The 12,817-nt window shown below is 39.1% G+C and overlaps 1 protein-coding gene across 16 annotated transcripts in view; it reads right to left on the minus strand.

Moving 5' to 3' along the window:
- Positions 1-12,817, minus strand: part of LOC124032046 (immunoglobulin-like and fibronectin type III domain-containing protein 1) — a 45,284-nt gene that overhangs the window by 11,699 nt on the left and 20,768 nt on the right. For 6 of the 16 annotated variants that reach the window (XM_046344048.1, XM_046344046.1, XM_046344047.1 and 3 more), the window contains 7 exons: positions 12,379-12,783; positions 12,075-12,179; positions 11,400-11,462; positions 11,067-11,171; positions 6,627-6,731; positions 5,390-5,497; positions 1,759-1,866 (listed from right to left, as the gene is read on the minus strand). In XM_046344048.1, coding sequence (XP_046200004.1) covers positions 1,759-1,866; positions 5,390-5,497; positions 6,627-6,731; positions 11,067-11,171; positions 11,400-11,462; positions 12,075-12,179; positions 12,379-12,783 — 999 coding nt within the window. The remainder of the gene's footprint in view (positions 1-1,758; positions 1,867-5,389; positions 5,498-6,626; positions 6,732-11,066; positions 11,172-11,399; positions 11,463-12,074; positions 12,180-12,378; positions 12,784-12,817) is intronic. The other 10 variants (XM_046344059.1, XM_046344056.1, XM_046344061.1 and 7 more) reach the window with 8 other exon arrangements.

Here is a 12,817-nt window from a genome sequence, read left to right on the forward strand (position 1 = left end):
TCTAACCACTAGGCTACCTGCCACCCCAGGTAAATAAGGTATTTAACTTTTATAGTTTTAATCCATTTGCAAAAATAAATAAAAACAGTTTATGCTTTGTCATTATGGGGTAACGTGTGTAGATTAATGAGGGGAATTTTTGAGTAAAAAAAAAAAGTAATATATTTTCGATGAAGGCTGTAATGTAACAAAATGCGGAAAAAGTCAAGGGGTCTGAATACTTTTAGAAGGCACCGTGTCTCTCTATTATGCATGGGAATACTTTCAAACAGATCTTCCGAATTATAATCACTTCATAAAGATGATTTGCTGGTGTTTTTACTCTTATGTCCAACAATAAAAAAATACAAATATATATTTTTTCAGCACTTGGGGGGCCAAATAAAATCACCCACTGGCCAAATTCGGCTCGCGGGCCTCATGTTGAGGAACCCTGCTGTAGAGCATCTACATACAAACTATCCAAATAAAGTGTTACCCAATACTCTAGCACCCTCCCCTTGCGAGGACAATGACACTGAACTTTTTTCTAAATTGTTTCATGAGATTGGAGAACATGTTGGGCGGGATCTTAGACCATACTTCCATACAGAATCTTTCCAGATCCTTGATATCCTTTGTGTCCTCTTATGGACTGCTCTCTTCAATTCAAACCACAGGTTTTCAATGGGGTTCGAGTCTGGAGACTGATATATCCATTGCAAAATGTTTAATTTGTGGTCAATTAAACATTTCTTTGTGGATTTTGATTAGTACTTGGGGTTATTGTCTTGCTGGAAGATCTACTTGCAGCAAAATATCAGCCTCCTGGCAGAGGCAACAAGGTTTTTGGCTAAAATGTCCTGGTACTTGGCAAAGTTCATGATGCCGTTGCCCCAGGACCAGTGGATGAAAAATAGCCCCATAACATCAAAGTTTGACCACCATATTTTAACGTAAGTATGAGGTACTCTTCTGCATATGCTTTTGTTTTTCAATGCCAAACCCACCACTGGTGTGCATGGCCAAGGAGCTCTAGTTTCATGTCATCTGACCATAGCACCGCCTGGAGTTTGATAAATGGCATTGGCATTTGGATTGGATCCAGTGCTATGGTCAGATGACATGAAAATCGAGCTCTTAGGCCACATACACCAGCTGTGGATTTTGTCATAGATAAAGACTCAGTATCATTATCCTTGCAAGGGGAGGGTGCTGGAGTATTGAAAACAGAAGATCCTATTATTACTTGATCAACAAAATAATTATCTGAGCAATTGGTTTAGTATAAAAATATAAAATGTCCTTTTTTTGCATGCAATATAGCTCATTATTTGTATTCTTTATAACAGTCTTTTTTTTGCTCATCTTTATCAAGTGTGCCAATAAGTATGGACCTGACTGTACATATACTGTATAAATAAGCCCCATCATGTACAATTTAGTTAGAAGTGTTCTATGGAACATAGAAGAGTTTCATAGAACATCCACCCAGAAGAACACATTGCATGGAAAATTATATTGATGTTATTATAGGACAACATAAATCCACTCTCAAAAATGAACATACTTTTGGTTACTTTGAGATGTGCACATACAGTATGGTAAGAGATGAGATTCAAAATTCCCCTTTAAGGTACATGTATCTTCTCAGTGTAACAGATTATCCTGTTACAACAGTACCATATTTCTCCAATTATTTCCCAAACTTGAGTGATACTCATGTGAATGCCATCTCCTCCATGCAGTCAGTACATGACGTCACGTGTGGTCTCTTACCAATCACTGTGTCCTTCAGCAGTGGGCCTTGCCTTGTGCACTCTGATCGCTTGCCAGATGCATCAGTGTACTCCTTAGTTTCTCCTGTACCACTTTGCCCATTGGGATCTGTGATTTGGCCATAAAATAATACAAATATTGCAAGAAATTTCCAAAATGTTATTTTGTTAAATCTGAAATTAACCCATCAGCTGTAGGCTTGGAGTTCTTAAAATGGTCTTGACATGGAGATACTGTTTCCATGATTTGTTTTACAATGATTTGTTAAATATTTGGAAATCAAGGAAGCTTTCAATGTCTTTTGAATAGAACACAAAAAGCATGGCAGCGATAACCAAACACACAACACAACAAGCCTCTCTATGTGATCAGGGATTATATACACTGAGTGTACAACACATTAGGATCACCTTCCTAAATATTAAGTTGCACTCCCCTCCCTCTTTTGCTTTGCCCATTCACCCTCTGAATGGCACATATACAATCCATTTCTCAATTGTCTCAAAGCTTAAAATTCCTTCTTTAACCTGTCTCCTTCCATTCATCTACACTGACTTAAGAGGATTTAACAAGTGACATCAATAAGGGATCTTAGCTTTCCATCTGGATTCGCCTCGTCAGTCTGTTGTGGAAAGAGCAGCTGTTCCTAATGTTTTGTACACTCAGTGTATATACACTACATGACCAAAAGTATGCGGACACCTGCTCTTCGAACATCTCATTCCAAAATCATGGAGTTGGTCCCCCCTTTGTTGCTATAACATCCTCCACTCTTCTAGGAAGGCTTTCCACTAGATGTTGAAACATTTCTGTGGGGACTTGCTTCCATTCAGCCAACAAGAGCATTAGTGAGGTCGGGCACTGATGTTGGGCAATTAGGCATGGCTCGCAGCCGGCATTCCAATTCATCCCAAAGGTGTTTGATGGGGTTGAGGTCAGGGCTCTGTGCAGGCCAGTCAAGTTCTTCCACCCCGATCTCGACAAACTATTTCTGTATGGACCTCGCTTTGTGCACGGGGGCATTGTAATGTTGAAACAGGAAAGGGCCTTCCCCAAACTGTTGCCACAAATTTGGAAGCACAGAATTGTCTAGAATGTCATTATATGCTGTAGTGTTAAGATTACCCTTCACTGGAAATGAGGGGCCTCGCCTGAACCACGAAAAACAGCCCCAGACCATTATTCCTCCACCACCTTTACAGTTGGTACTATGCATTGAGGCAAGTAGCGTTCTCCTGGCATCTGCCAAACTTAGATTCTTCCGATGGACTGCAAGATGGTGAATCGTGATTCATCACTCCAGAGAACGTGTTTCCAGGCTTGTGTGTGGCTGCTCGGCCATGGAAACCCATTTTATGAAGCCCTCAATGAACAGTTTTTGTGCTGAAGTTGCTTCCAGAGGCAGTTTGGAACTCAGTAGTGAGTGTTGCAATCAAGGACAGACAATTTTTACTCGCTACACGCTTCAGCAATCGGCAGTCCCATTCCGTGAGCTTGTGTGGCCTACTACTTCGCGGGTGAGCTGTTTCCACTTCACAATAATTGCACTTACAGTTGACCAGGGAAGCTCTAGCAGGGCAAGAATTTGACGAACTGACTTGTTGGAAAGGTGACATCCATGACGGTGCCTGGTTGAAAGTCACTGACCTGTTCAGTAAGGCCATTCTATTTCCAATGATTGTCTATGGAGATTGCATGGCTGTGTGCTCGATTTTATACACCTGTAAGCAACAGGTGTGGCTGAAATAGCCAAATCTACTAATTTGAAGGGGTGTCCACATACTTTTGTATATATATATATATATATATATATATATATATATATATATATATATATATATATATATACATACAGTACCAGTCAAAAGTTTGGACACACAAACTCATTCCAGGGATTTTCTTTATATTGACTATTTTCTACATTGTAGAATAATAGGGAAGAAATCAAAACTATGAAATAACACATATGGAATCATGTAGTAACCAAAATAAAATATGTTATTAGAAATGTTACAAATCAAAATATATTTTAAGTAGCCACCCTTTGCCTTGATGACAGCTTTGCACACTTGGCATTCTCTCAACCAACTTCATGCCTTGTTAAAAGTTCATTGGTGGAATTTCTTTCCTTCTTAATGCGTTTGAGCCAATCAGTTGTGTTGTGACAAGGTAGGGGTAGTATACAGAAGATAGCGCTATCTGGTAAAAGACCAAGTCCATATTATGGCAAGAACAGCTCAACTAAGCAAAGAGAGACGACAGTCCATCATTACTTTAAGACATGAAGGTCAGTCAATGCGAAAATGTTCAAGAACTTCGAAAGTTTCTTCAAGTGCAGTCGCAAAAACCATCATATGATGAAACTGGCTCTCATCAGGACCACCACAGGAAAGGAAGACCTAGAGTTACCTCTGCTGCAGAGGATAAGTTCATTAGTGTTAACTGCATCTCAGATTCCAGCCCAAATAAATGTATCACAGAGTTCAAGTAACAGACACATCTCAACATCAACTGTTCAAAGGAGACGTGAATCAGGCCTTCGTGGTCGAATTGCTGCAAAGCAAACCACTACTACAATAAGAAGAGAGACTTGCTTGGGCAAAGAAACACAATCGACGGACATTAGACCGGTGGAAATCTGTCCTTTGGTCTGATGAATCCAAATTTGAGATTTTTGGTTCCAACCACCATGTCTTTGTGAGAAGCAGAGTAGGTGAACGGATGATCTCCGCTTGTGTAATTCGTACCGTGAAGCATGGAGGTGTGATGGTGCTTTGCTGGTGACACTGTCTGTGATTTATTTAGAATTCAAGGCACACTTAACCAGCATGGTTACCACAGCATTCTGCAGAGATATGCCATCCCATCTTGTTTTCGCTTAGTGGGACTCTCACTTGTTTTTCAACAGGACAATGACCCAACACACCTCCAGGCTGTGTTAGGGCTATTTGACCAAGAACGAGAGTGATGGAGTGCTGCATCAGATGACCTGGCCTGCACAATCACCTGACCTCAAACCAATTGAGATGGTTTGGGATGACTGGAACCGTAGAGTGAAGGAAAAACAGCCAACAAGTGCTCAGCATATGTGGGAACTCAAGACTGTTGGAAAAGCATTCCAGGTGAAGCTGGTTGAGAGAATGCCAAGCGTATGCAAAGCTGTCATCAAGGCAAAGGGTGGCTACTTTGGTTACTACATGATTCCATGTGTTATTTCATAGTTTTGATGTCTTCACTATTGTTCTATAATGTAGAAAATAGTAAAAAATAAAGAAACACTCTTAAATGAGTAGGTGTGTCCAAACATTTGACTGGTACTGTACATAGATATATAGCTATATACATATATATTTAAGCCCCATCTAGTAACATTTTGTCAGAAGAGTTCTATGGAACATAGAAGTTTCATAGAACATCTCCCCAGAAGAACACATCACAAGGAAGTGGATGTTATCATAGGACTATGGAAATCTATTCCAGAAAAGTATCATACTATTGGCTATTCTTAAATCTTCTCCTAGTCATTTCCCAAACTTGAATGACATTTGTCCCTCATGTTAAAGCCATCGCCATCTCCTCCATTCAGTCAGTGCATGACGTCACGTGTATGACATCACGCATGGTCTCTTACCAATCACTGTGTCTTTCAGCAGTGGGCCTTGCCTTGTGCGCACTGAATGCATGCCAGCTGCATCAATGTACTCTTCAGTTTGTCCTGTCCCACTTTTCACATTGGGATCTGTTGTTTGGCCGTAAAATAATAAAAACCTTGATGGCACTTTCCACAATTACTTTTCATTTGATTGAATATGAAAATAAACCATCCGCTTTATGATTGTAATGGAAACAGTGACTTGACATAGCAACAATGAACAATACATGACAAAATAACCATATATATACACAGATTAATAGAACAAAAACACACTAAGACATATTATTGTGAACAAAACATACATTGGGACATACAAGCAAACCAGTAATACTTTACATTAAGGCATACTTAAAGGGATTTCTGAAGGGGTTTATAAGTAGTTTATAAAGAGTAAATTATATATTTAATGTTTATGTTTTTACAAACCACTTATAAACCCCTTTTAAATCCTTTTAGGTAAGTATTTGTTAATGTGAAGTGTTACCAACAAACACTGTTCTACACATATGAACAAACTTGAACATGTCACAAAGATATAAAGCAGAAAGTTGTGGACAGACAAACATGTTTGACCAATTGTTTTCAAGAGAGGTCATTCTAAGTAATACTTTGTCTTCTAATCTGAACTTGGATAAGATCAGATGTTGTGTTGGTGTCTATTGACGTCTTTTCACGATGAACAGATCCTCAACCATGCTGTTGGCATGGAGATTCTGGTATCAGAGTTATTGGAATGGTCTTTCCATGCAGATACTGTTTCCATGGTTTGTATCACAAATATTTGTTGAATATTTGAAAATCAAGGACGCTTTCAAAGTCTTATGAGTAGAACACAAAAAGCATGACGGAAATACACAAACACACAACACAACAAGACTCTACAGGATTCAGGGATTAGATATATTTTCGTATTATTGTAGATATGTAAAGTTTAGTTTTATGGAACATAGAAAAGTTTAATAGATATTCCATTGAAGATACTACTGATGTTAGAGGACTGCATACTGTACATTCATTCTCAAAAATAAACAGACATGGATTATTTTGAGATACTGTATGTATGATTAGATTCAACATTCCCCTTGAATGAACATTTCAGTATCATCTCATCGGTATCATACTTCTCCAAGTTATTTCCCAAACTTGAGTTATATTTGTAGGAACGTCATGTCCTTCGTGCAGTCAGTACACAACGTCACATGTGATCTCTTACCAATCACACTGTCTTTCAGCAGAAGGCCTTGTCTTGTGCGCATTGAACACTTAGCAGACTCATCAGTGTACTCAGTTTCTCCTGTCCCCATTTTCGCATTGGGATCTGTGGTTTGGCCTTAAAGTTAGAATAATCCTGCCGACACTTTTCATAATTACTTTTTGTTTGGTTAAATATAAAACTAAACAATCCATTCATTCCTTGATTGTAATGGTAACAATGACAAGATAGATCTACAAATAAAAATATATGACAAATAACGAATTCTGTTATACAGTTATAACACAATGGTTATTTTGGTACTGGCCAAATAATGAGCTAATATATGACTGCAATGTTATTGATTATAAATGTGAGTAAAGCCAGTGCTGTCATATAAGCTCAGTATTTGTCTAGCAGATAAATGAGAAGCACAATTTCTACCAATGTATCATTACTGATTTATAAACTATCTACAACAGCTTATAAACTACCTATAAACCTTTTAAAATACCTTAAGATAAGTATTCCTTAATCTGTTCAACTTTAACACCCTCTGGTGGCATTTTCTAAACTACACAATATTGTATACTACATGCTTAGTACTGTTAGAAAGGTAAGAACTGTGGGATTCCAATTGTCAAATGTTGGAGAATAATACATTTGAAAGTCTAGGTTTTTTCATAAAATACTGTTCCAAAAGGATAAATAGGAACACAGCCGTTTCAAAAGTGCAGGGCTTGTGAAATGTCATTTTTCATCTTATAGGAATAATTAGTTGTCTTACTGGAATGATATATATATGAGGAGAAAGCTAAAGCCTCTACCTATCCATTGATGTAAATATATCCCCTGTCTGATTCCCAGTTCGTCCACTAGATGACACTAGTTGATCACAAGATGTCTCTTGGCCTCTTGAAACCAGTTGCGTCTGGTTTGGGTAATGTGTCACTGTGCCAAAATGGCCGAACGGATTTTCAAGCCTGACATATTAAAACGACCCTAGCAATCACGGCTTTCAGGAATAAGACATAAACAGGTGAGGAAACTGCAAAGTATTTTCCCATTCACTTTTCCTATTGTAAACGAGTGAGAGAGATCAACAGCACATGCGGAGGATGCATTTTAGATAATGTGGATGGAGAAGGAAATGCATTTCTTTACAACAGTGGTCACCAACCTTTTCTGAGTCAAGAACACTTTCTGAGTCAAAATGCATGCCAAGAACTACAGCTATGATTGTTTATTAACATGACTTAAAAAATGTAAGCCTATGCAACATTAACCAATTAAAAACAGTACTGTAGCAATGAGGTTTGTGCAGTAAGCTATAGGCCCAATACATTTTCACCGCATACTGGCTTTGCTTGAATTTACCTGCATTTACCTACAATGCATTGTTTTTCGGAAAAATAAATAAAAATACAGTATTTCAAAATTTGAGGTAGGCTATATGATCACACCGTTAATAGAGCCATTGCTGTATTACTTGTGAGGCACAGCTGAGTGAGCATACATTTAAATAATTTGCTTTTTATTTTACTGGGCTGATGGTGCCTGTATCTGATGGTCAGTCTCAGCAGAGGGAGAGAGCAGCAGACTAATAAAACACGGATCCCACGGAACCCAAACCTCTGCGTGCGTGCGCCATCGTGTGTAACCGATGTGAAATGGCTAGCTAGTTAGCGGTGTTGCGCGCTAATAGCATTTCAATCGGTGACATCACTCGCTTTGAGACCTTAAAGTAGTGGTTCCCCTTGCTCTGCAAGGGCCGTGGCTTTTGTGGAGCGATGGGTAACGATGTTTCGTGGGTGACTGTTATTGATGTGTGCAGAGGGTCCCTGGTTCGAGCCCGGCGAGGGGATGGACTAAAGTTATACTGTTACACGTGCATAAAAGCATTTTGTCCCCCCACACCAAACGCGATCACGACACGCAGGTTAAAATATCCAAACAAACTCTGAACCAATTACATTAATTTGGGGACAAGTCGAAAAGCATTAAACATTTATGTTGCTAGCTAATTTGTCCTGAGATATTAACATTGAGTTGTTATTTTAACTGAAATGCACATCCTCTACTCCGCCACTTAATCCACACATAAAACGGTCAACCGAATCGTTTCTAGTCATCTCTCCTCCTTCCAGGCTTTTTCTTCTCTTTATATTGAGATTGGCAACTTTCCTAAATTAGGTGCATTACCGCCACTGACTTCGGTCGTCTTTCAGTCACCCACGTGGTTATAACCAATGAGGAGATGGCACGTGGGTACCTACTTCTATCAACCAATAAGGAGATGGGAGAGGCAGGACTATTTGTGACACAGATCGTGCTGCAAGTCGTGCCTCTCCCATCTCCTCATTGGTTTATACAAGCAGGTACCCACGTGCAATCTCCTCATTGGTTATACCCCAAAAAATCAGTTTTATGTGTGGATTAATTGTCGGAGTAGAGGACCTTGTACATTTCAGGTAAAATAACAACTCAATGTTTATATCCCAGAACAAATTAGCTAGCAAGTGCAAGCTCGCTAGCTAAATTGCCATAAATGTTTCATGCTTTTCGACTTTTCCCCAAATTAATATAATTGGTTTAGAGTTTGTTTTGATATTTTAACCTGCATGCCGTGATTGCGTTTGGTGTGGGGGGACAAAATACACTTATGCATGATGGCGCAAGCGTGGGTTCCGTGTAGGGTCCGTCTCTCAACACACTCCGCTCTCCCTTTCCTCCACTGACACTGACCAAAAAGGGACACCCTTCCAGCTGATGGCGAAACTGGAGTCGCACCATATTATTTCTGCCTCATACACAAATTCATGTTGTTACTCATATGAACAGAGAAAGTGAAATATTCCTTGAAATTAAAAAAGACCCAAGCCGCTAATAATAATGTAATGAAACATCAGGGAGCAGGTCTCGCTTCTAGCCCAAGGTCCTGCACGCTACCGACTGTGCTGCAAAATCATGCTCGTGCAGCAGTCGATTTCAGCGCTTATAAACCTAGGGTCGTTACACTACTCCCTCCTTTCAAAGAGCGCGTCCTCGCGCAAACTTGCGACTCTACGTATTACAGGAACGCGCTCACCGGCACACGCACTGTCGTGGATGGAAGGTCCGATCACTTCTGACACCAATGTAATGAAACAGCAGGGAGCAGGTCTCGGACCCTCGACCTTCTAGCCCGAGGTCCGGCGCGCTATCGACTGTGCCGCAAAAGCATGCTCGTGCGGCAGAGTCGATTTCCGCGCTTATAAAACCAGGTTCGTTACAATAACAACAACGCAATAACAACAACAATACTTTCCTAATCATTCATTACTGCTGCACTGCTTGTTGTAGCGCTGAGTGGAAATAGGAAGAACGCGCATTTTATGGCTTATAAAAGTGTTGAACACAAAGTGTTAATAAACATGAACTCACTCAAAAAAACAGCAGTTCTTTGCTTTATTCGTTGACAGTCTCTCTCTAGCCATGTTTTTAAAAGTTTTGAAATCTCACAGTATCAATTTTGTCGTAGCTTTCTTTTATGCCTGCTACGTTACTGCAGACTCGGATATCTGAACAATCTGATTGGCCAGCGGTAGCATAATGTACTTGATTTCCTCTCCAGGCCCACCGGGAAGGCAGAGTTTGTACCTTCAGACACATGAAATTGCAACAGTTTGCTTACCCGGCGCGCAGGGCTTCTGAATTGGCTGCACCTACCCCCAACAGCTCGAGACTAATACAAAAAAATAGTAACACAAGGCTTTATCGTTGGGTTTTTACAGAAATGTTTGGCGATTGGCTAGAAAGGCCTTGGAGATCGCAATCGACCTGTTGGTGACCACTGCTTTACAATGACCATTAGGGTGTACCTTTTCCATACACACTAAAAGTTTGAGCTTTTTGTGACTTTACCTACAATGCATACTCTATGAATATGGCCAAAGCAAGGAGTGGGAGGTAACCAAACTGTCTGGACCCGGTACCAGGTCCAAAACAGCCCCTTAAGAGTTATTAAACGGGTTGTTAAAAGTGCTACTAATAAGAACAAACTGTTCTATACGAACAGACTTGAATAAGTCACAGAGAGATAACATACACATGTGAACAGAAGAACTTGTTAATAATGCATGAGATTCAATATTTTAACTATATACTATTTTTAGTTTTAATTTATTTATAAAATACATGTTGCTTGTTAAAACTATGGTTAAGTAAACTGCATACTGTTTAACCACTTGATGTCAAGTGGAATACAAATGATACTGTAACTGTATTACTGCATGTTACTCTAAGTTAAATTACTGTACGGTTAGTTCAAATGTTGACAAATTAAAAGAACATTTTCCGTTTTTCTCTCCATTTTTATCATTTAATGCAATCCCAAGGTGACTTGTTAATTCATTAAGATGCATCTGAGATTTTAGAGACTACCTCCATGCAGTAGCCAAGGTGTCTCAGTGTGTTTCTTACCAATGACTGTGTCTGGTATAAGTGGACCAGTTTGGCCCTTACGTCCCTTACTGTCTCCATCGCCTTCCCCGTTTGCATTTGGGTCAATGTCATTGTTTGATGCTCCTATCAGCAATTATTATATCAGTTTGAAATATTGTAAAAAATGCATAAACCATTATACAGTAGACCTGAATACATATTGTACATTCTTATTAATGTAGGATGTTGTGCCAATGTGTTATCCTTTTCATTATACATTATTTTTCTATGTCGTCTATATACATGATCTTTTCAAGTACAGTATATAACATGTGTCCAATGTGTTTATAATCGAGATATCATTTGTCTTACCTTTGCCTTTGTCCGAAACATCAGTGGATTTCTTGTACTTGTCATCTCTTTCCTTCTCAGCATCTTTGATTTTTACATACATAAACTTATTTTTAAAAAGGGGTTTACAAGTTGTTTATTAATGGTTAATTATTTGTTTATATAGATGATATAGTATAAACTACTTACACAACCTTTAAAATACTTTTAGGTAAGTCATTCCTTCATGTAAAGTGTTACTAACAAGAACAAATGTTCTACACAGACTTGAATAAGTCAACGAGACATAACATACCGTTGTGGACAGAAGAAACTGTTAAACAAATGTTTATAATTTCATGCATGAGATTCAATATTTCAAGTATTTACTATTTTTGACATTCGTGTACTATTTTAAGGTGGGTTTTATCAAATGTATTTTGCTTGTTAACTGTGGTTAAGTAAACTGCAATTCTGGTTAATCACTTGATGTCAAGTGGAATACAAATGATACTGTGAGTTTATTACTGCATGTTACTCTAAGTTAAATTACTGTAAGTTATGTTAAAATGTAGAAAATGTAAATAAAGTAAAATGTTTTTTTAGTGTTTATCATTTAATGCAATCCTAAGGTGACTTGTTAATTCATTAAGATGCATCTGAGATTTTAGAGACTACCTCCATGCAGTAGCCAAGGTGTCTCAGTGTGTTTCTTACCAATGACTGTGTCTGGTATAAGTGGACCAGTACGGCCCTTACGTCCCTTACTGTCTCCATCGCCTTCCCCGTTTGCATTTGGGTCAATGCCATTGTTTGATGATCCTATCAGTAATTATTGTATCAGTTGTCAATTTGAAATATCGTCAAAAATGCATAAACCATTATACACCTGAATACATATTGTACATTTCTATTAACATAGGATGTTGTGACAATGTGTTATCCTTTTCATTATACCATATTTTTCAAAGTCGACCCTATATGTCCAATGTGTTTATAATAGGGCTATCATTCGTCTTACCTTTGCCTTTGTCAGAATCATCAGTGGATTTCTTGTTCTTCTTGTCATCTCCTTCCTTTTCAGAGTCTTTCATTTCGCCAACTGATTTGCCACCATCTTTGGATTTGTTTGATCCACTTTCAGACTTGTTTTTTCCATCTCCGGTGTCTTTGCCTTCCCCACTGTCTCCGCCTTCCCCACTGTCTCCATCCCCAGTATCAGGAAGAGGGGGTGCCAGGAGTGCCTCTCGGGCAAGCCTCTCCTCTTCCGCTCTGGCCTTGTTTGCAGCATCGATCTGCTCCTGCCTTTCCTTCGCCAGTTTTTCCTGCTGCTCTTGAGCCAGTTTCCCCAGATCCAACCCTGTTCCACCAGCCTGGGTTGTTTTTCGCGTCTTCTTTTTACCATGGGAAGCAGGGTCGCTGTCAGCTGAGAGAGAAAGAGAGCGGGTGAGAGAAAGGGA

This window comes from Oncorhynchus gorbuscha, linkage group LG03, assembly GCF_021184085.1.
Source record: "Oncorhynchus gorbuscha isolate QuinsamMale2020 ecotype Even-year linkage group LG03, OgorEven_v1.0, whole genome shotgun sequence".
NCBI lineage: Eukaryota > Metazoa > Chordata > Actinopteri > Salmoniformes > Salmonidae > Oncorhynchus > Oncorhynchus gorbuscha.